This window comes from Micromesistius poutassou, assembly GCF_964030765.1.
Source record: "Micromesistius poutassou genome assembly, chromosome: 3".
NCBI lineage: Eukaryota > Metazoa > Chordata > Actinopteri > Gadiformes > Gadidae > Micromesistius > Micromesistius poutassou.
The window spans coordinates 5,760,852-5,785,327 of NC_140273.1; the positions used below are offsets into that span (position 1 = coordinate 5,760,852).

General features: G+C 46.6%; 1 protein-coding gene across 1 annotated transcript; it reads left to right on the plus strand.

Moving 5' to 3' along the window:
• The first annotated feature begins 1,730 nt into the window (after window positions 1–1,730).
• On the plus strand, window positions 1,731–24,274 carry LOC311340141 (hexokinase-1-like). Its single transcript, XM_084465006.1, has 18 exons — window positions 1,731–2,169; window positions 4,937–5,099; window positions 8,955–9,103; window positions 10,110–10,229; window positions 11,321–11,416; window positions 11,596–11,695; window positions 12,091–12,274; window positions 12,630–12,785; window positions 13,120–13,353; window positions 13,862–14,166; window positions 14,944–15,092; window positions 16,540–16,659; window positions 16,868–16,963; window positions 18,559–18,658; window positions 19,051–19,234; window positions 19,581–19,736; window positions 22,136–22,369; window positions 22,883–24,274. Exons 1-18 carry the CDS (start codon window positions 2,107–2,109, stop codon window positions 23,031–23,033), a joined length of 2,760 nt encoding a protein of 919 aa, XP_084321132.1. The 5' UTR covers window positions 1,731–2,106; the 3' UTR covers window positions 23,034–24,274.
• The last annotated feature ends 202 nt before the right edge of the window (window positions 24,275–24,476 follow it).

Below are 24,476 nucleotides of genomic sequence, written 5' to 3' on the forward strand. Positions count from 1 at the left end.
GAAAGAGAGATAGGGGAGGGATACAGATAGATTGGCGGAGAGAGTCATAGAGATGGAGGGAGAGAGGTGAGGGGAGGGGGCAGAGATGATGTGCAGGACTGAGTCACCTGACAACTGACATGACACGTTGATGCTGCTTTTTATGTCATGACACCATGAAAGCACTTTAAACACATTGTATTATCATTTATTATTATATGATGGAGTGAAAGCTGATGCACACTGATTTAGGGCACGCTGATGTAGTGCACACTAATGTAGTGCACGTTGGTGTAGTGCACGCTAATGTAGTGCATGTTGATGAGGTGCATGTTGATGAGGTGCACGTTGATGTGGTGCACGTTGATGAGGTGCACGTTGATGTAGTGCACGTTGATGAGGTGCACGTTGATGTAGTGCATGTTAATGTAGTGCACGTTGATGTAGTGCATGGCGTTAGAGGGAGTGCAAGTTGGAACGGGTGAAAACTTTCACGTATGCCTTCACTACTTCTACTACTACAACTATTTCAAAATACTGCGCTACTTTAGTTACTAATACTTTATTTGTGATCCTCTGAATACTCTGAGCTCCCTCTAGTGGTGGTTTACTTGGTTGCTCAGCACTACAGATTCTTGTAGCTACTTGATTGTTCTCCCTTGTAAGTAGCTTCGGATGAAAGTGTAGTCTGCTAAATGTAGATGAAGGCTATCCTTTATATGTCTTCATTTACCTCCTACCACGTCCAGATATATTCTATACCGCTCTTAGATAGAGATAGAGACAACATGAACAGCCCAGGAGCTGTGGAGATGGTAACAGTGGTCTGTGGTTCACTCAGCGGACAGTTGGGTGCTGTTTCAGTGCATGTGATGTGTTGTCACGTCCTGTTGCTACACCTCCCCCTCCCCTCCACACACACACACACACACACACACACACACACACACACACACACACACACACACACACACACACACACACACACACACACACACACACACACACACACACAGTGTCTTTGCTTCTTCTCTGGTGTCCTGTCTGGTGTGTTTAGTTAGAAACGTCTTCAGTTTAGGACGTTAACATCCCCATTCCTACACTACACTATCCAACACTATTTCCCAGACCGGAAGTGTTCCAGTGCTAACATGCTAACAGGAAGTGCTCTAGTGTGACCTTGGTGCATTCCACTGCATGCTGGGGAGTGACGCTCTGGTGATGTCATCAACACGTGACATCAGCACTCCTCCCCCCTCCCCGCTCCACCCTTCTGTGTAAACGTGTGAGACGTGCGGGTTCCAACTCTCCTTCCCTCCCGCCCTTGCTCTCCCTCGCTCTCCTTCCCTCCCTAGCCTTCCCTCTTCTTACATCTCATCCTCCCTCTCCTTCCCTATCTATCCTTCCCTCCCACCCCCGCCCTCCATCTCTCTCCCTCTCTCCCTCCCTCCCATTCCCTATATGTCCTTCCCCCTCCCTCCCTCTTCTCCTCCCTCCCTCCTTCTCCTTCCCTCCCTCCACCTCCACTATGAGGGGAGAGGCGGTTAATCAAGACAGTGCAACTCTCTCTCTCTCTTTCTCTCTCTCTCTGTCGCACAATCCCCTCACTCCCCCCCTCAACTGTGCCTCTAGCCCCCTCCCCTCCCTCTGTGGGCTCAGCCAATCGGATGGCAAGGTGGGGGCAGGGCAGGGGAGCCCCACCACTCCAGACTGAAGCAGAGCATCTCGCCACAGCTAGCGGGACAGCTCGCAGCAACGTCCCCCTCTCTGTCGTGCTGCGTGTTTGTGTGAGTGTGGGCGTGTGGTGTATGCGTGCGCAGCACTACGACCGGCTCCCTCTCTCTCTCCCTCTATCTCTCTCTCTCTCTCTCTGTCTCTCTCTCTCTCTCTCTCTCTCTCTCTCTCTCGCTCTACTCTGCTTCCTGCACTTGTTCTCGGCCCGGCGTTCTGTGAGGCGGTTAACGGCCTGCGCATTTCCTCTTTGCTAACCCAGGATCGGCACACATTCGGAGAGAGGACGCTACGCTCCAGACAGCAGCCTGCACCCACCCCTCCGCCCCCCTACCCCCAGCGCTACGCCCTCACAGCCCCCAGCGCTAGCCCGCGCCTGGCGGACGTGCCGACAGGATGATCGCCGCCCAACTCCTGGCATACTACTTCACCGAGCTGAAGGATGACCAGCTCAAGAAGGTGAGGAGGAGGTGGAGGAGGAGGAGGAGGAGGAGGAGGAGGAGGACGGCTAGGGGATGTACAGTTATGCTCCTCTTTTTGGTTGTGTGATGTTTGTCGTCACATTGGGTGGCTGTGGTGGTGGGATGGTTGTGTTGTGTTGTGGTGTGATGGTTGTGGTTTGGTTGTACTGGAGGAGTTGCTATGCTTGGGGGGTTAGGGGGCTGTGTAATGGTGCGGGCGGGTTATAGTAAAACCACTATAGTGGTTCTATTGTGCGGCATGTCAGACACGGCCTCCCTGATAGTGATGGGCGTAATTACGTAACGTGTGTGTGGGGCTCTACTGGTAGTGGGGGGGAGAGGGGTGCTGCATTGGGAGGGGAAAGAGAGAGAGAGAGACTGAGAGACAGACAGAAAGAAAGACAGACTGACTGAGACGGAAAGACAGAGTGAGAGCGAAAGAGGCAGACAGGATGGAGAGGAGAGAGAGAATGAGGAGAGGGGAGACAGAAGGAGACCTACAGGGAGAGGAGAGAGAGAGAGAGAGAGAGAGAAAGATACAGGGAGAGGAGAGACAGACAGACAGACAGACAGGTAGAGGAGAGGAGAGGAAGACATCCAGGGAGCGGAGAGAGAGAGACATACAGACAGACAGAGAGACAGAAAGGGAGAAGAGAGGACAGAGACAGACAGACAGACAGATAGAAGAGAGGAGAAAGAGACACAGACAGAGAAAGAGATATCCAGGGAGAGGAGAGAGAGACATACAGAGAGACAGATGGAGAGAGACATACAGGGAGAGGAGAGACAGAAAAACGCCAGACAACTGTAGTTGTTCTGGTACACCTACATGCTCTTTCAGGGTGGGCTATGCGCTGTGTGCTTCTGTCGGTCGCCATGGCAATAAAGCGCAGGCAGACAGAGTGTGGATGGACACCGGTTTCCGTGGTGAAGCAGACTGGTGTCTGCCAGGCGGCAGTTGTGAATCCTCGATACAGCCGCTATCTGTAAACCTAGTGCTTTGTTAGTGCTTTGCAGACCAAGACTGCTTTTAACCAAATCAGATTTTAATTAGCCCTATTTGAATTATTCACAGCACAAGACCCACTTTGCGGTTACACGCCATGCAAACTGCAGCAGGGTTTTGTGGTCATCTACATGACATCCTATTGGTTGCCTGGGTCTTCGACAGATCCATCACATTTAGAAAAACTTCTGGTTCAGTGTGCAGAAGGCCATTGATATGAATGTGTTCAACCTTTAAAATGACGTGGGTTTTTTTAACAATCAGGCTTAGTCTGCGAAGGCCTTCCCTCTGCCCATTCAGCAGAGCACTGGACGGCGGACGCTGACCCCGACACAAATCCATAAATCCATCTGCCTCGCTGCCAGGGGCGGAGAGGCCATCATCTGGTTAGAGAGATGAGCCTCCTAAATCTAATCTCGCTGATGCTGTGTCTCTGGGCTCCGGCGCCCAGGGGCCCGTCTTAATGACCTCCCACAGCGAGCTGGGGTCCGGCATTGGCGAGGCTGTGGGGGGGTCTGTGTGCACCACGCGATACACACACGCCTGTAGCGGCACGTGCGCCACTCTGCGGCTCCGTGGTGCTGGAGTGACGTGGTGAGTCGGTCCCGGAGGTGGAGGGAGAAGGTCGAACGATGGGACCGTTCTCTGTGTTTAAAGCGTACCTCTCCACTGTATCAAGGTTTGTTTGATTGTTTGATTGTGGGGGAAGCTCATCATTGTGACGAGTCCTCAGACAAATAGAGCACGACGGAATAGGATGACCATCCAGCACGGAGGACATCGAAGAGGTTGTTATCCACAAGATGACCGGCTGGTATCGGATCTGCCCGTGGATGATGTCATGTTTAAGAAAGTTTATAACATGAATTCATACTAGGATCCTCCATATCTCGAGCAGCCCTAGTGTTGGTGTTAGATCGTGAGGCGTATGCTATGATACGTATCACAGCTTTACATTACTCTTGTATTACGTGTTCAGGGTCAGGGGGTTTGCTGTGGCATGAGTCACGAGACCACTCACCTCTCCTCTGTCTGTCCTGCTCCCTGTCTGGGGATGCTGACGGGGATTACTGTGAGGCACGTGGAACATCACTCGTCACTAATCTACGGCACGACAACCTGCTCTGTGGCTCACATCTCTCCATACACACACATCCCCCATACACACACCCCATCCATACACACACATCCACCCATACACACACACATCCCCCCATACACACACACCCCCATACACATCCACCCATACACTCACATCCCCCCATACACACACACCCCCATCCACATCCACCCATACACTCACATCCCCCCATACACACACCCCCCATACACACACACACCCATACACATCCCCCCATACACACACACCTCCCACACACACATCCCCCCATACACACACACCCCCCACACACACACCCTCCATATACACACATCCCCCCATACACACATCCACCCATACACACACATTCCCATACACACACACCCCCATACACACATCCCCCATACACACATCCACCCATACACACACATCCACCCATACACACATCCCACACACACACACCCTCCATACACACACATCCACCCATACATACACACATTCACCCATATGCAAATCGACTCCACCTATATACACACACATCCATCCATACAAACAAACACACACACACACACACACACGTCACCCACGCAAGACCAAAAGCTCCGCACAGAGGATGGATGAGAGTGCTTGTACTTCATCATAGGACCTTTGTGCCCGCAGATCGACAAGTACCTGTACTCCATGCGCTTCTCGGACGAGACGGTGCGTGACATCATGACCCGCTTCCGTCGGGAGATGCAGAATGGGTTGGGCCGCGACACCAACGCCACCGCCACCGTCAAGATGCTGCCCACCTTCGTCAGGTCCATCCCCGACGGCTCAGGTACTGCCTGCGTGTGTGTGTGTGTGTGTGTGTGTGTGTGTTTCTGTGCATGAGTACAAGTGTTAATGTGTGTGTGTGGATGTTCATGTGTGTGTGTGTGTGTGTGTGTGTGTGTGTGTGTGTGTGTGTGTGTGTGTGTGTGTGTGTGTGTGTGTGTGTGTGTGCATGCGCACAACTGTTAATGTTTGTGGAGCATTGACAGAACTGAAAGAAACCAGGAGAGGTTGCGTAGAAAGTTTATAAAATTGTTGAACAGATTCCTCCAGGCAGACATTTGGTGCAGAACAATTTCCTCTTATTGTTACAAACAAGGTCAGCTTCAGGGGGAAACCTAACAAAGGATAAAGGAGTCAGGATATTGTAAAATGTTATAAATGTGGAAGAGTTACAGCATAGAACTACTAAGTAGCTTAAAACCTTGCACCAGTGCAGTACCATACTGAATAAGTCTGAAAGGTAGACCCAGTCATGTATGACACAGGAACAGTGTAGCAGGGTAAATAATAACAGTGTTCTGTGTTGTGTTTATACTGGGAGCACCTCAGGGCACCCTGAGCCCCACCCCTCAAAACAAACACACACACACTCACACACACATACACACAACCCAGCTCTTTCTATATATCTGTCCAGAAGAATGTGCTGAGATACTGGAATCCAGCGAGGTGAAGCTTTTGGTGCCTGGGCCATGGGTCTGGACTGGGCTGATAAAGGCTTTTGTCTGGGGACACACAGGAGGACCACACACACCACGTCACCACACCCGGTGTTATGGTTTTAGTTAGTAAACACTACATAGTTTGCCAATGTAAGCCTGGGTATACACTGCATAAAGTTTAGAAAACATAGCATGGTTCGTTTAAACTTGATGGTTACTAAACATACCATAGTTAGTTAACACTATGTAGCTGCTAATCGTACCATAGTTAGTCAACATTACTTGTTTGTAAACGTACCATAGTTAGTTAGCACTACATAGTTGCTAAACGTTAGATAGTTAGTTAAACGTACCGTAGTTAGTAGACACTAGATAGATACTTAATGTACCTTAGTGAGTAGACACTAGGTAGATAATAAACGTACCTTAGTGAGTAGCAACTAGATAGATAGTTAACGTACCGCAGTGAGTAGACACTAGGTCGATACTAACCGTACCGTAGTGAGTAGACACTAGGTAGATACTAAAACTACTGTAAGTTAACACTGGAGTTGGTAAAGCTTGCCCTGAGATCAGAACAGAGAGCCAGGGCCTAGTCAGACCCAGGCTCCCATGGGCCCTCATGATCATGACAGACATTGTCCTTCTCCTGGGGTTATAAATAGTTTGTCAGGCATTAAGTGAAGGTTACACAGGGTAAGGGTTAAAGAGGACGGAGAAGAGGGTACCAAGGGGGGATCGGTTGCAAAGGTCAAAGGGGAGGCCAAGGTGAAGCTAAACCATACAGGCTTTATCAGTCCTGACCTGCTGTCTTTAGGAAACGAACAGGAGGAGATCAGGAAGATAACCTTTTCTCTACAGCCACTATGTCCTGAAGACACTGACCAGATTATTGTTATGGATAGGTTGAAGATTTTGACAAAAATGCTTACAGAGGACTAGCGTAGTTTAGATGTATGGTACCACTCTTCAAAGGTGCTCGCTGCTGTAGGATTTAAAGCATGACCTACAGATGTCAGATAAAGCATACAGTATACCGACATTTGGCAACAGGGAGCACGGGGTACATCAGATATCTGAACCCATTGTGTAGGTACATGCAATACTGAGCAGAACCAAAGCAGGTGGAGGCTGGGTGGTGATGGAGGAATTTTCCAGATCAGTAGGCTTAACTTGGCAGAGTGTGTGTGTCAGATGGAAGGTCTTTAATTGAACACCTATCAGTGTACGTGCCTTTGATTGGGTCGCGCATGGCAGCTGACAGGAGGCGCATGACCAGGGTGTCCCACCAGAACCAGCTACGCTCATATCATGCATGCATACTACTACTACTCCAATTGGGTCACTGATTGCATGCTTTGATGCTTCTAAGTCTCTTTGGATAAAAGTGTCACCTTAATGACTAAATGTCATTAAGGTGTTAAAAAACACATGTAATGTAAAAAAAGTAGACCTATACACAAAGTTACTTTTGAAAGTAAGCTATTAAGTTACCTTGATAATCGCGGTTAAGACCAACCACTTGGGATGGAGTGATATTACAAGCTATTTACAGTAAACATCCACCAGGATGGAAACAGACCCCAGATTACATTCGGTCAGTGTACACGTTCCACATGTTATTGACCTCAGACGTCCTCTAACACAGTGGTTCTGGGTCTGCATTGTGCTGACTGAAACTAGCAACATAGTTAGGGTTAGTTAAAACAGGCAAGCGACAGTGTCCGTGCTTCATTATCAAAGGGACCGTGCAATAGTCGATAGAGACAAGAGTGGCCCTACTGTACATACTGACCAGCGTCTATTAATAACCACAGTGTGTTGGTGAGGCTTGCGGAACACCTCTATAGGCCAGCGTCCAGTCACAACTCATTCCAGACAGGTCATGGGAATAAATAATGTGGTGTAGCTGAAGCCCTCAAGGGCCGACACTAACTAAAAGGAGAACATTGTTTCATGCGAGGGGATGAGATAAGCATATCAGCAGATAGACACACAGATGGGAAACACACACTGTTCCAAGCCAGTTAGCTCTTCATTAAGGGCCGTTAGCTTGTTGATAGCTCGTCGTCATTAGTCATCGGTAGCTATGCCATAATTAGCGTTACTAGCTAGTCGTCATTGGTCATCGGTAGCTATGCCATCACTAGCATCATTAACTATGTCATGATTAGCATTGCTAGATATATCATGATTAGCATCGCCAGCTATGTCATCATAAGTTAAACGTTACTCAGTAATATAAGATATACATGGTAGTAGTACCATTTATTTATTTCCAATATTAGATACAATATCAAAAGGTCACATTCAGTAATTCTATAGAAAGCTAGGCAGTGTACAAATTGAGAAAAATTGAAATCTCACACTGGGGTCATGCATTTAAGCACAGTCATTACTAGTCAGCTTACTTTCAGTCACATGGTAAATTCATGACGACTTTGTCAGTTTGCCAGTGTGTTCAAACCGGCTGTAAAGATAGCATTGCATGCTATGCAAGCATGCAGCCTCAATACTTGAAATGGCTGCAAGCTATGGTTAACAACCATGGGCCTGTCCTTCCTGTGCTCTCTGAGTGTTGTGTGTTAGCATCAACTGTTACAGCATGAATTGTATTCTCTGGAGCTTAAGGGTCGCTAATGGATTGCTAACACTGAGCTCACGAGGCCGCTAGGTGATGTCACGCAAATATTTGTTAGGAATTGCACTGCTGAAAAAAATGTATGATTTTGAACAGATTGGTCTTTGGAGCTCAGGATTACATGTATAAACATGGTTATTTTGTTTGATAAAATACATAAAATAGAAACCCATAGTTGTATTGCGTGACGTCTTCATTTGATTTCAACGTTGTGCGGAATAAGTACGGAGCACATCGGTGTAGCTGTGGCGCAGACCGCGTTAAAGACTGACAAACCTCTTGAGTCAGTTCAGCAGGTGTTTGGTATAAACATTGTACCTGTTTGTGTGTGTGTGTGTGTGTGTGTGTGTGTGTGTATGTGTGTGTGCGTGTGTGTGTGCGTGCATGCGTGCGTGCGTGTGTGTTGTTCTGTGTAGCACCTCGGCCTACGTTGTGTTCTGGCCTGTGTTTTTGTGTTGTTTCTGTGCTCTACTTCTTGTGTTCAACGTTGTGTTGTGTATGAGCTTGCATCGTGTTGTCCCTAATGTCTCCCCCCCCCTCACCGCCTCGCCCACAGAGAAGGGGGACTTCCTGGCCCTGGACCTGGGGGGGTCCAACTTCCGGATCCTGCGGGTCAAGGTGACCCGGGACAAGAAGCAGCCGGTCCAGATGGAGAGCCAGGTCTACGACACGCCCGACGACATCATCCACGGCAGCAGCACGCGGGTAAACACTGCCCTACAGTGGAGGTGTATTATGGGATGTTAAGATACCGCTTTGGTCATAGCGAAAGAGAACTTCTATATAGCTTCTAATATCGATACTGTATAAACAATAAATTAATAAAATAAATGTAAATACAAAACAACGAAATAAACTGAAACTCAGGTTCGTTGAACTCTTAATTGAGGGGCAGAGCTCAGCTGATGTCATGTGACCTGTAGTCCCTGCCCACAAACAGTCAGACACATGGTCTCCTGCCAGACCCAGGTCTGGTCTGTTATTTTCTAATGAAAGAGTGTATAGTGTTGTTGCCAGTTTTGAGCAGGAGGGTTTGGGTTCAAACCGACGGGTTGGTCGGTGCTGTTCAGAATAACAAGAGAGACTAAGCCACTTTAATGAACCCCTCTCAACCCAGCGAACAGCTGCCTGGCGGGTCGTAACGTGATAGCACAACACACACAGAGCCCGAGACGCCATAGTGGCGTTCACAAGGCGGCCCTAAGACATACGCTGGTTAACCCACCGCCAGGCAGACAGCTGGCCTCCGCAGTAACACGAGCCTCCGACACAATAGCCAACCTCCAGCAGTTTGAATGAAAGTCGTATAATTCGAGTCCAAGCATGGAAAAAGCGACAGCGGTTGTTGTAACTGTAACTCAAGTCTTGTTTTTGTCCAAAACACAAAGAAAAACAGTCCCAAACAGGTTGCAAAAGCACACACTGTGTACTGTGTACTTTTACGTTCATGATGAACAATGATCCCCCTAATGATGACAGTATATGAACCGGGAAAATGTACATAACATACTGACTGTCCCGGACATGCCACCGTCCAACACCATCTTTGAGTGCTGTCGTGCTGTGTAAAGAAAGAGAGTCATGCCAAAAGCAATTTGCATGCTTTTAAATATTTTGAAATGTGTTTAACAGGTCTTTGACTGTCTGTCAGGAATAGCACGTTGTAAATCAAATGGACCATTATCACTTATATATTGTCTGTGTGGGGTAGCTGTTTGACCACGTGGCCGACTGCCTGGGGGACTTCATGGAGAAGCAGAACATCAAGGACAAGAACCTTCCAGTGGGCTTCACCTTCTCCTTCCCCTGTGCCCAGACCAAACTCAACGAGGTACGGCCCACCCAGCTGCCACACATCTGTCAGTGACAGATGTGTCAGTGACTTAGTAAACACACCTTGCGTGGTTCCGAAACTACATCTTAAGCTTTTAGAAATGATCGAGCTTGTTAGGTATTTGTGCATCTGCTTCCAAACACATAGTTTTTATCACATGTATAATCAATGACCAAGTGAACTACAGCTAATGAATGCACACACCAATCCATACGGCTGTTAGTCACAGGTCACTGGATGCTATGAATCATAAGGCGCTCTGTTTAATTATACACAGGACCTTTTGAGGGATTAAGTTTTGTCCCGACTCCAAATGTGAGACCCCAACTTACGTTGTGAAGTCTGTGAAGACGAGCATCTCTTCTCACAGATAATATGATTATGCCTTGCGGCCGTTCCTTCCACCAATGAGGATTACATCCTCATGGATCAATAAACATCCTATCCCAATCATGTGACATTCTAATGAAACCAGGGCTCTTTGTTTCATTAGACATCTCATCAATTAAGACAACGATTGCAGTGTGTACCTTGATATACAGATGTTTAGATTCCTTAATCTCTGATCTAAGATTAAGGAATGTCATCAATGTCAATCTCTTGGTATTACCGGGTTCGAGGGGGGAACATACTCGGGAATCACGTTTTTATTTCCCTGACGGGCCTCCACGAGAGACACACACCCACCTCACATTGCTTGCACATTGTGGACAATTTGACATTTAAAGCTGACGTCAGTAACCACCGACCGTCGGATACATTGTGGACCCAGTCTCCGTGAGGGGGAGTGCACAGTAGTGCACAGCAGTATTGATTACAGTATTCATTCACAGGGTATTTATAGGCAATTCCTCATTATGCCAACAACCCAAAGCTGCGACGCTCCCTCGATTAAGCTGCCCTGCCCCCTTGCCTTCCTCCAACGCCTAGCCACGCCCCCCCCCTTGGCACCACACCAATGTCTGGAAACCATGTTTGAAGATCCCCTTCAGCTGATGTGTGTGTCTTCTGTGGGCTGTGAGACCAGGCTGCAGGCAGTATAAGCGTGGTTTAACGGCAGCAGTCCTAACTCCTCCCGCTCTCCCCAGGCCGTCCTCGTCACCTGGACCAAGAAGTTCAAGGTGAGCGGGGTGGAGGGCATGGACGTGGTGAAGCTCCTCAACAAAGCCATCAAGAAACGAGGGGTGAGTTGAGTGCTGTGGATCATGTCTCCTTGACCTCTCTCATGTATTAGAACTACAAATAGCATTATTGTTGTGTATTTATTTGTTATGGTATCGACAATAACTTTAATCCCACTAGTTATTGGGATTAAACTGGTTATTTTTGGATGTTGGAGTGAAGCCTCTTTCTAACTCCTCAGGACTACGAGGCGGACATCATGGCGGTGGTCAACGACACCACGGGCACCATGATGACCTGCGGGTTCGATGACCAGCGATGTGAAGTGGGCATCATCATAGGTACTAACTAACCTTTACTACCTAGTGGGCATCATCATAAGTACTAACTTAACTTTACTACCTAGTGGGCCTCATCATAGGTACTAACTAAACTTTACTACCTAGTGGGCCTCATCATAGGTACTAGCTCACCATAACTACCTAGTGAGCATCATCATAAGTACTACCTAGTGGGTGTCATCATGGGTACTAAGTAAACTTTACTACCTAGTGGGCGTCATCATGGGTACTAACTAAACTTCACCACCTCCAGCTCCTCCAGCTTTCAGACCCACATTGAGAACTGCTGTTCCTCATGGAGACCCTACCTTGTTCTATACAGAGGAACCATGTGCTCTGAGGGCTGTTCCTCACGGAAACCTTGTTCTATAAAGGTGTTCCTCTGTGTGTTTCAGGCACAGGAACCAACGCCTGCTACATGGAGGAGCTGCGCCACATGGACCTGGTGGAGGGAGACGAGGGCCGCATGTGCATCAACACCGAGTGGGGGGCGTTCGGAGACGACGGCTCCCTGGAGGACATCCGCACAGAGTTCGACCGCGAGATCGACCGCGGCTCCATCAACCCCGGGAAACAGCTGTAAGACCCTGAGCTGGAGCGCCTCCATCCTTTAGCTCAGTCCCCTTTGGAACCTTTCAGCTCTGTCTGCCAGAGGAACTCAAGGTCAATCTGGCAGTATTTTTGAACAAAATCCCTAAACATAGATGTTTTATATAAAAACATTCAGATTGCACAAAAGCGCTCTATACATGAAGTTTGATGGATTGATTTTCCAAACAAGTCTGCATGCTGTGGTTGGGCGTCCATTTTCTCTGAATATCAAGGTGCAAACAGAGTAGCCGATTGACCCCCATATCTGATTTCAGCCCCCACGTCGACCATTCATACGTTGTCACATGACTGCTGATGTGCTGATGCCACTGTATCCGTCCAGGTTCGAGAAGATGGCCAGCGGGATGTACATGGGGGAGCTGGTGCGTCTCATCCTGGTGAAGATGGCCAAGGAGAGCCTGCTGTTCGAGGGCCGGATCACGCCAGAGCTCCTGACCAAAGGCACCATCGAGACCAAGCACGTCTCAGCCATTGAGAAGTGAGTGACAGATGGGCCACAAAGCACTCTGAGAGACTTTACCAAGCGAAAACTATCCTATGGTACTTCTCATTTTTATGGAGTAAAATTAGTTTTGATGTTAGTTTTCAAGGTTGAACAACTACAAATTTCATTGAAACTACATCCCACTAGTACACACAACACTCACTTTATGTGTGATTTAATTGAAAAAAACCATGAACCTGTACTGTTTCACAAATCTGAAAGGGAAAGTCAAACTCACAAACATCATTCCAACCCTCTGAGAATAGCGGAGTTCACCAACTAGACTTTCTAACTCTTCCCACCCTCTGTGACGCCCGTATGGTTTCAGGAGCAAGGAGGGTCTGAAGAAGTGCATGGAGATCCTGACCCGGCTGGGCGTGGAGCCCTCAGACGAGGACTGCCTGGCCGTGCAGCATGTGTGCACCATCGTGTCCTTCCGCTCGGCCAACCTGGTGGCCGCCACCCTGGGGGGCATCCTGATCAGGCTCAAAGAGAACAGGGGGGGGATGCGCCTCCGGACCACTGTGGGCATTGACGGATCCCTCTACAAGATGCACCCCCAGTGAGTACCCCAGGACTGCAGATGTTTATCCAGACAAATGTACTAATTGTAACTCACTTTGGATAAAAGCATCAGCTAAATGCCCTCATTATTATTTTTTTTTTAAGCGTCTGCTAAATGCCCTAATGTAAATGTAAATGTAGATACTGATGAGATAAGGCTCACGCTGAAGTACTTCATCCAGAGGACAGTTGTTTTATAAAGGGCTGTTAATACAGAGTACTGAGTGTTGAACAGTGCCGAGTAATGCTCAAAGATAAAGCTGAATAACAATGAAACAGATACGATATTACTACAACTATTAGTCATATTACTACAATTTTGTCATTTGAAACAAATTTAAACATATGTCCCTTCTGGATCGATTGCCCACTTTCTGATCCATGAGACCATGAGACATGTCAACACAGGCCCCCTCTCCTGTTTCAACGGTATATGTGCCGTATCTTCTTGATTAAATGCAATGAAACCCAACGCCCCTCTCTCTCTCTCTCCCTCCTCTGGACAGATACGCCCGCCGCCTCCACAAGACGGTGCGGCGCTTGGTGCCCGAGACCGACGTGCGCTTCCTGCTCTCGGAGAGTGGGAGTGCAAAGGGCGCGGCCATGGTGACGGCGGTGGCCTACCGCCTGAGTGACCAGGCCCGGCAGATCCAGCAGACGCTGGCCGAGTTCAGGCTGACCAAGGCCCAGCTGCTGGAGGTGAAGAAGCGCATGCGGACGGAGATCGAGAGAGGCCTGAAGAAGGAGAGCCACGAGGAGGCCACGGTGAAGATGCTGCCCACCTTCGTCAGGAGCACGCCGGACGGGACAGGTGAGGAGCCCTGACTCTACCTCCCGTTATTAAGGCAGCCAATCATCTGTCACAGGGCCCTCTGGTCAGACACCCATCCCAAGGGATGTCACTAGTGGATATGTTTTGGAAATGGCTTGTAAGGATGACTCAGCGCCACAGCTGGTGGTCAAATGGAGGGTTGTTCGTTTCTCTAAAGTCAAAACCAAAAATGTTGTTGAAAGAAACAGCTGTCACTGTTTTTTGTTTTCACAGTGTTTTGTTATCTTAGTTACTGTGATGGAATGAGAAATGTAATTTTTTTAAAACATAAGATTTTTTAAACATTAGAAAGTCAACATTATGTTCTGCTCACTTGCTAAACCTTTGCTGTTATTGCCTTCTGACAGTTTCAAACACTACTACTACCTAACATATTCCCCTTTACATATTCAACTGGTTCAATCATGCATAATGACATCTAGAATAATATCTAGAACGACCTTGACAAGCAGGGTGATGAATAGGAGCCCTATAATATGTTTTTTGACATAAAGTACGATCATAAGGTGATTGCTCTGTAGCAGTACAAGCAGAGCTACTTACTACTATTAACTCATTTAGCAGATGATTTTATTCACAAATTAAGGAGCAGGTAGGAGTTAGGACATTTTGCTCAAGGATGCCTACAGGTAAACCATGGATTGCGGATCGAAACCGTGTACGTTTTGGCTGGGAGTCAGGGTTACACCCTAACCCACTAGACTATTTTGCCACCAGAGCTCTCTCTCTTTAAAGAGCTTCTCTCCCTTGTTCCAGAAAATGGAGATTTCCTGGCTCTGGACCTGGGAGGGACCAACTTCCGCGTTCTGCTGGTGAAGATCCGCAGTGGGAAGAGGAGAACGGTGGAGATGCACAACAAGATCTACGCAATTCCTATAGAAGTCATGCAGGGCACCGGAGAAGAGGTAGCATCACTATGCATCTATACCATCTAGATACACTTAGGTCAGAGGAGTCAGATGGATTGATGAGACACACGTATGGCGTTATTCCATTGGCACTTTTTGCCGAACCGAATAGTACCGTGCTGATTTGCGCTTCGACTACCAGTTTAAGCTTGCCGTGTCGTACCGTACCGCACCCGAGATGGACCAGGTCCGATGTCGGGCCAAAGTGAGCCCCACAGGGCTGCGGTGACATCAGCCCTGGTTGCTGTTCAGAGCATGTAGGAATATAGACCTATACAAATCGAGTATAGTGCTCTCAACAGCTTGATTCTTTATTATTTGATCGTTCCTATAACTATATTGGCCTAATTAAAAAGGGTAATGAAGTGCACCGCAGTGATGTTAGTTTGATGATATTCTATTGCGAAACATAATAGCCTGTTGAAATAGATAGATTTAGTTCAGATTTGTCTTGTTGTAAAGACTATTGGACAATATTTATTTCACACTAATAGATCGCTGATATGGATCTTCAAAGCGGTTTTGTCGTAATATCAAGGACATCGTGAGGCACTCTGGGTAATATCTGTGAAACATTGTTCAATGTGTAAATGGGACTAATGTGAAATAAATCGTCTCTCAATGAGCTATTGAGATTAGGATGCAATATTGAATGTCAAACTAAATTCATCATTGCAGATATCATTGTGTGTCGCCGTCCGTCTGAAACAACCCAAATATATAAAATGTATCCTAAACTAATCAATCAGATTTTATGGTAGGCTATTATACTAACTAAATAGTCAATAAAAGTGTCAGTGTTGGGGTGTCATCCATCCACAAGACAAACGCGTCATCAGTTGAAGACACACCTTGTAGCGTGAAAACCGGTTGTGGATGGAATGGAAATAAAACTTGCAGCCACCTGGGCTGCCGTGCCGTACCGATCCATGCCAAACTGGGCCAGTATAGTATAGTGGAAAAACGCCATTAGTGTTATTTGTTCATCAAGTTAAAAATAAAAAGTATGTTTGGTGAAATCCCACACAGTATTATACATAATAAACCAAGCATCCAGCACAATTTGAATGGACCAACCTGTTGGATCTTACCCCGATAGACCTATCCATGTACCACAAGACAAGAACCAATTCCACTATACTTACAAACTGTTATTATTAGGGTGTGGATTGGTTTGTGTACACATTAGAAGATGGAAGATAGTATGGACGATTTGAATGGAAAGGATGGACAGATGGCTTCTTAGGAATGGTACCTCTATGGTTGGTCGTTCAGCCCCATGGTCGGACCCAGTCCACACAGTACCCACGTCCCTTGTAGTTTTTATGTTGAATACAGAAATAGCCTTTTTTGATGAGTGTCTAATACAGAAATAGCCTTTTTTGATGAGTGTCTATCATTTGTTGTCCTAAGCTGTACTAAATTGAAGATTCTTGGTTTGCAGCTTTTCGACCACATTGTGTTCTGCATTTCTGACTTCCTGGACTACATGGGCATGAAGAGCGCCCGTCTGCCCCTTGGGTTCACCTTCTCCTTCCCCTGCCACCAGACCAGTCTGGACGCAGTGAGTTCCCCTCAGATCAGATCGTTACATCTGTAAAGACCTAACCCGCCTGAACGCTACCTGAATTGTAAACGCTGGCTGGGTGGGGGAACTGAATGCGGAATTCCACATTTAGTTCCCGCACCCAGCAAGCGTTTAGAACCCAGATGGTCCCTAGGTGAACAAGGCCCATAGCGCAGCGTTCCTAAATCCGACTGTCTTTCCCCAGGGAAGGCTGGTGAACTGGACTAAAGGTTTCAAAGCCACCGACTGTGAGGGTGAAGACGTGGTGGAGCTTCTGCGCGAGGGAATCAAAAGGAAAGAGGTAAGCTGGTCACTATACTATGTCTGACAGCAAGCCAACTGCCAAGTGATCAGAGGATCTACAACACTACAAGACGACAACCTATACCACCAAACCAAAATACCTTGTTTTACCAAGCCCAACTACATAGGAGGACAAACCCTAAATACATAGATCAACCACCTTGACTACCAACGTCCATCACCTTGACTATCAACATTAACAACCTTGACTACCAACGTTAACGACCTTGACTACCAACATCAACCACCCTGACAATCAACAGCAGCCACCTAGACTACCAACAGCAAAAGGTACTAATAATTAGATAATTATTGTATTATTATTGTTTTATAGGTAATCATCGGTCAATCATCAGGTTTGAATAGGTAATCATTCTTTAATCTTGATAGGTGATCGTGGTTGATGTCTAAAGAGGTGACTAGGTCCATCCATTAGTTATCATTTTTCAGTGTCCTTCTTTCAACTTTTTTAGATGGAGGATCCTGTAAGTATTATCTGAATCTGAATTAATGACCTTCAGGTATGGACAGATGTGTGTTGATTGCTGTAATAGCATGTAAAGAAACATACAGAAGATATGTTTTGAGATGTTCTTCAGAGGCATGGGGTTGTTGTGTATGCCTTTTATAGACTATAATCCAGTCAAAGTCTACAGGACAAACTACTACTCATGAGTATGGTATTGTGGAATGTTAATCAGCAGATGAAGCCAGAGATATATATGCGAACTGCATTGTACTCCGAATGTCAAATGTGAAATATTGTCTTAACTTTCTACTTTACCACTTTTAGTGCTGCAATCACCAGCTACAAACAATGACCATTTCTGAAATAATTATCAGGCAGTTTCCCCATCGGTTTCCTTGTCGCTAGGGACTTTGACATCAGGACAATCCAACAGCTGTTCTAAACAAGGAACCAACGTCTTTTACAACATAACAGCCATGTAAATACGAACAAGCCAAACTAAAGTAAACTAAATATTAAGCATATTTATTATATTTGTCAATCTTTTTTATATATATATATATATATTTTAACCTATTATGCCTCCTACGTATTGTTTGCTTGCCACGTCGAAAATAATTTCAATATACAGAATGACCCTTTCTGCACAAAGGACAATAAAGCACTTGGAATGGTACTGACTTGACTATTAACACAATGTACTCCATTAATCCCTCCGTTTACCTTCAAACTGGACCAACTGAAAACTAACAACTACCACAACACATTTACTCCATCGAATCACCTTTGTTGATTAGAGTCTTACATATCGCACCATTCACAAGGTCTCTCAGGGTGATTGCTATAGTCAATGGTAAAGTGATGGTAAAGAAATTAGTAAATTGATTGGTAAAGTGATTCATAAAGCAATTGGTTATGCAATTGATAAGTCCTTGGTAAAGGGATTGGTAAAGAGAGAGATGTTAAAGAGATTGGTAAAGAGATTCGTGAAGTGATGGTAAAGTCATTGGTAAAGTCATTGGTAAAGTGACTGGTAGCAGCATCTCTACAGTGAACTACGGTTTTAACCAGCTCCTTCCAGCCTGGGCTAGGACTAAGTCACCCTGTGGTGTTTCTCCATGTAGGAGTTTGAGCTGGACGTTGTTGCCATAGTGAATGACACTGTGGGAACCATGATGACTTGTGCCTACGAAGAACCCACCTGTGAGGTGGGACTCATCGCAGGTACTACAGCGCTACACCAACCTAACACCAACCAAACACCTATCACATCATACAGGAAGCATACTAGTGGTTAAACTACTGAATTAAACTACTAGTTTAATTCAGAAAACTTTGGGAAGTTAAGATCGCATTTGGCGAGAGCCTCAATAACAGCCAGACCTCCACCCTAGACCCCTCCACCGAGTCACCTAACGACAACAAGCCTACCGCCTCCCCAACTCAACATCAAACTTGAGTTAACTAGTTAGTCTTTTGTAGGAATAATAAAAATGGCTGGCATGAGCCCCAACGTCAATACAAGCCTTCTTTCGAGGCCCTGTCTACCAGGCGTCTGTTGTTCCCATCATCATGAGGGTTTCGCTGTGACCAACGCACGTGTGCGCTGTCCTCAGGGACCGGCAGCAACGCGTGCTACATGGAGGAGATGAAGAACATCGAGTCGGTGGAGGGCAACGAGGGCCGGATGTGCGTCAACATGGAGTGGGGCGCGTTCGGGGACAACGGCTGTCTGGACGACATCAGGACACAGTACGACCGCGCCGTCGATGAGAACTCGCTCAACGAGGGCAAGCAGAGGTGAGACACCATGTTTATATATGTAACCAATAACCGCAGTCTAAATAGAGATTCATATTTTGACTGATCTTCAGTCAAAATATAGGGAATACTGTTCCCAATGAGGTTCTTTACCGGTTTTAAATGACCAGGCTGACGATCTCAATGACTGACGATGTCAAAGAGGGATCCCTTGATCTGTGTTCCCTCTCAGGGTTTCTTCATTCGGAGGGCTAGGGGTGAGGGGATGTCATATAATGCGTGGCCTACGAAGCTCTTTGAGCCTGTCACGGTGATTCAGGGCTATACACTTAAAATGGTCTTGAGCTGAGGATGAACAGATGGAGGTTCTCTCCCCTGGCGTCAGGTATGAGAAGATGTGCAGCGGCATGTACCTGGGGGAGATCGTCAGGAACATCCTCATCGACCTCACCAGGCGAGGCTTCCTCTTCCGGGGCCAGATCTCCGAGACGCTGAAGACCCGTGGGATCTTCGAGACCAAGTTCCTGTCCCAGATCGAGAGGTGAGGCCATGCCCACGCTGCTCTGGGGACAGACGGCACTTATCTCAGAAGGAGCTCTGGAACACTCAAAGACCTAACCCGCTACGATTACTGCATATTTATATCAGCATTGCAATGTTAATGACCCACACAGTTGCATGCCTGTAATGCTAAACATCTGAATAGAAGGAACAGGGGGAAGGAAAGTCCACCAGGATAGTGGTCAGGGGTCAAAAGGTACTGGGTTCAATCCCTATTTTCACAGTCTACCTGTAGGCGTTCCTTGAGAAGGATGCCCAAGCACTACCTGCTCCTTAATGACATGTAGCTAAATACAAATTTAGTATGGTGCTGTGGTGTGGATAGTAATACAGTATTGTGTGGTGTTGTTACCTCCTCGTGGTGGACACACAGGAGACAATACCGCGACAACCAAAGACATTGAATGAGTCATTCTTGGCGAAGAGATTTTAATCTCAATTAATTTTTACCTGGTTAATTAAAGGATATTGATTGATTGATTGATTGATTGATTGAAAGACAATTAAAGGGTTTATTGCAAATCTTTCAAACCATAACACACATAACAAGGGTTTATCAAAATATGTGGGAGGACGGAACAATTGTGGTAGTGCCAAAACAAAGAAATATGTGTAACAAAACAAGGCCTGGCTCTCAAAATAATAATACTATATCTCAAAATAAATACAACAGAAAGGTCTACCTGGCTTATCATAAAAAACACCTTACCAAAACGATTACATGGGTGGCACCGACCAAATGAACTGATGTCTCTAGAGACAATGGTTTAACTCTGCGTGTGTATGTAAAGCGTACCCCCAAACTTACGAATGGTTCCCCTCCTACCCTCACATACCTTGTACCAAAGTACTGTGGGAGTGCAACAGCTAAGGCTAACAGCCAAGTACAAAACAAGGAAGACCCAGTGACGGCCGACTGGCAAGGTTAAATGCCAGTTCCCAGTCTGAGGTAACCAATAGTAGCAGGATCAGACTGCACAGGTGAACTCCAATCAACCAATAGGTCAATAGAACGAGGAGTAAACAGGAGAGGGAGAGAAAGAAAAGGAGAGAAGAACAACCAACCACATTGCCAGCACGTAACAGGTGTTAATGGTAGTCTTGAGGTGTAGTGTTAATGGTAGTATTGTCTAGTGTTAATGGTAGTATTGTCTCGTGTTAATGGTAGTATTGTCTAGTGTTAATGGTAGTACTGTGGTGTAGTGTTAATGGTAGTATTGTGTAGTGTTAATGGTAATGTTGAGGTGTAGTGTTAATGGTAGTATCGAAGTGTAGTGTTAATGGTAGTATTGTGGTGTAGTGTTACTGGTTGTATTGTGTAGTGTCCATGGTAGTATTGTGTAGTGTTCATGGTAGTAGTTAATCTTAGTAGTGGTGCTGACGTGTTAATAGTATTATTGTGGTGAGGCATTGTGGTGAGGCACATATTGTGGTGTAGCGTTAATTCTAGCATTGTGGTTTAGAGTTAATCGTAGTATTGTGGTTTAGAGTTAATCGTAGTATTGTGGTGTATTGTTAATCTTAGTAGTGGTGCTGACGTGTTGATAGTATTATTGTGGTGAGGTAGTAGTATTGTGGTGTAGCGTTAATTCTAGTATTGTGGTGTAGAACATTGTGGACGAGGAGGGTTTTAGGAGGTCTGGGGTATAGGTTTAAGGACTTCAAAGAGCCAATGAAGCCACTGTTTCAGATGAAATTCGAACACGAAGGGATTTACAATAATCTGTTTTGGGCTTAAGGGAAAGAGGGGGGTGTGTTATCCCCATGGTTACGACCCAGGCCCAGGCCAGTACCGTCATTGTGGGTCGTTACAATAAGAGATGTTGTATATGAAATGTGCAACACACCTTGGCGTTATACTGTAGGTGTCCGGGAAGCGTCCTCACTCGGACGCAGACATTAGATACATCGCTGCTCAGACGGAGCTTCACCATCGACACACAACATAGCGTTATACAATAACAAGTGTCAAAAGCCCAACTTTCTGCTGCACAGACAGAGCTCCACACATCCACACAAATTGCACAGAAAACACAAAAAAAGAATGCCCCCTGCGTTCACAGCAGAGTGGAACGCTCACGTAGGGTTTTGGGGAGAATGGCAAAAACATAGGATTTTATCCCTTTCTTCTCTAAATTGGGGACTTATTTCAGTAACAGTGATGAAATGGCATTGATTACCATGTTGAAGATCATTTAAGACAAATGATAAAAGTGGTTTTGGATTCACTGGCTCTTTAAAGATGACCTTAGCCTCCAGGAACAGCTGCCCAGTATCCAGTGACTGTTCTGGCTGACCCTCTCTCTCTCTCTCTCTGTCTCACCCCCTCCCTACTCTCTCTCTTTCCACTCTTTTCTCTCACCCCCTCTCTTCCTCCAGTGACCGTCTGGCCCTGCTCCAGGTGAGGGCCATCCTGCAGGGTCTGGGTCTGGACAGCACCTGTGACGACAGTATCATCGTGAAGGAGGTGTGTGGCTCCGTGTCTCGCCGCGCCGCCCAGATCTGCGGAGCCGGCATGGCCGCCGTGGTGGACAAGATCCGGGAGAACCGCGGGCTGGACCACCTGGACATCACCGTGGGGGTGGATGGAACGCTCTACAAGCTCCACCCACAGTAAGAACAGATGGCTTGGTAGCTTCCTCCAAGCGTGCCCTCAAACAAACAGTCCACAAATTTAGATTCTGTGTTTCAACGCCACTGCCCATGCTCGCGGGCTTAAGAAGTGGAGAGGCTTCTATGTACATTCATACAACTGGGAACTGAGCACTACGTTTGGACCTCCTCCTACACCTACCTTTGCGACATATTGAAATGTTGCTCTGTACTCAGAATTATCTTACTGCCTTAAACGCAGCAACCATCTTTGCTCAGATTTCTGACCAATAGCCAATATATTATATTGATTTATTTTGCCATTCTTAATCTTTACATCTTAAAGGTGAAAGGGTGGGGGGGTCATCATACATGGGTAAGATACATTGGTTTGCCGTTTCTGATTGGTCGAATCTTGGTGCCAATTAGAAACGGCCCCCCTGGCAAGCTAGCCAATCACAGTGGCTTGTGTGTGTTCAGGTGTGTGTCTGGTGCGACGGTATCAGGACTCACGCCTTACTTCCTGTTTCTCAGCTTCTCAAGGATCTTCCACCAGACAGTGAAGGACCTGGCCCCGAAGTGCGACGTCAACTTCCTGTTGTCGGAGGACGGGAGCGGGAAGGGGGCGGCACTCATCACTGCCGTGGGCTGCCGTCAGCGGGAACAGGAAGCTCAGCAGCACTAGAAACAATCACCATCACCCTGACTCCCCCCTCTCACCATCACCCTGCCTCCCCCCTCTCACCATCACCCACCCTGCCTCCCCCCTTTCACCATCACCCACCCTGCCTCCCCCCTTTCACCATCACCCACCCTGACTCCCTCCTCTCACCCTCCTTGTGTGCGTGTGTCTCTCTTCCTCTCTCTGTGTCTTTCTCTTTGTGTGTCTCCCTCACGTCTCTCTTGCCCTTTTTCTCTCTCGCTCCCCGTCTGTATCCCTCTCCCTCTCTCTGTCTCCATCAACTCGCCCATGGCAGCCGTGACTCTGACTCGGCCCCTTCAACTATGCCTCAGCCCCTTCCACAGGAAGAGCTATCCATGCATAATAGGGAAGAATGATTACTACAACAGATATCCAAATTAAAGCTTCATATTTATTTATACTGCACCAGCCATTATTAGTTCAACACTTGTACATTTTACTTTATCGCTTGTTGTTCATAGTATAAATCTAAACGTAGGTGTGCAATGTTTGTGTATTGACAATTTTATTTTTATATGGAGGACAAAATATATATATATATATAATTGTATTTATATAGCAAATGTCACTTTGAATCCCAGGGAACGTAAGGGTTTACACCACGGATATGAAAGAGGAACATCAATTGATTCTCTGTACTTTTGACGCGATCTGTAGAGGGTGGTCTAGATTGAACAGGGGGGGGGGGGGGGGGGGCGTCTCGTCTTACGATCTGAGAACCTTAAAGTGGTTCCAGAAAGGGCTCACTGCATGGGGCAGAATACAGGGTCACGGCTGCAGTTCCATCCTCGTCTTATGTCCCACACGCAGCTTAACCGCACGCTAGCCCACTAACACATCCTCTGCTTCCATGTCCAAGCTTCTCAAATAAAGTCAATGTTCTAGTCGCTGATTCCGCGCTCATCCATTTTAGATGTTGTGTTAAACACCAGGTCCTTGCATAATGGAACAAATAAATGTTTTGGGGGCACCTCCCTCCTGAGAAGACGAGGGTTCCCCAGCGTGTTTTGTATGTGTGTTTGTTGCAGAGCGTTGGAGTGTCTTTTACTGTGCAATAACCCGTATAGCTTTGACTGTCCACACTGCCCACCAGACTGCATGCCTTACATCACCTCTTCGATCAACACCTGTTCCTTTTAGTCGTTGTTGTTTATAACACCAGTATTGATTTGTGATCAAAACGTTGACTGAAGTGAATTCATTAAAAAAATATTTTGTTGTGATGTCAATCTTGTGTATTTTTTTTTTGCACAAAGCTTTAAAGCTCAAACTGTAGGGTTACTTGAAAACCAATAAATCCAAAAGTAGTTATTCTAGCGTTATAAAGAATGATCAGTCTACACAACTCAGCCAAACTCAGCAGGTCATGCATGCATACATTAAAATCCAAGTGGAAATCATTTTTATCCAGTGTCCCAGTGCAAC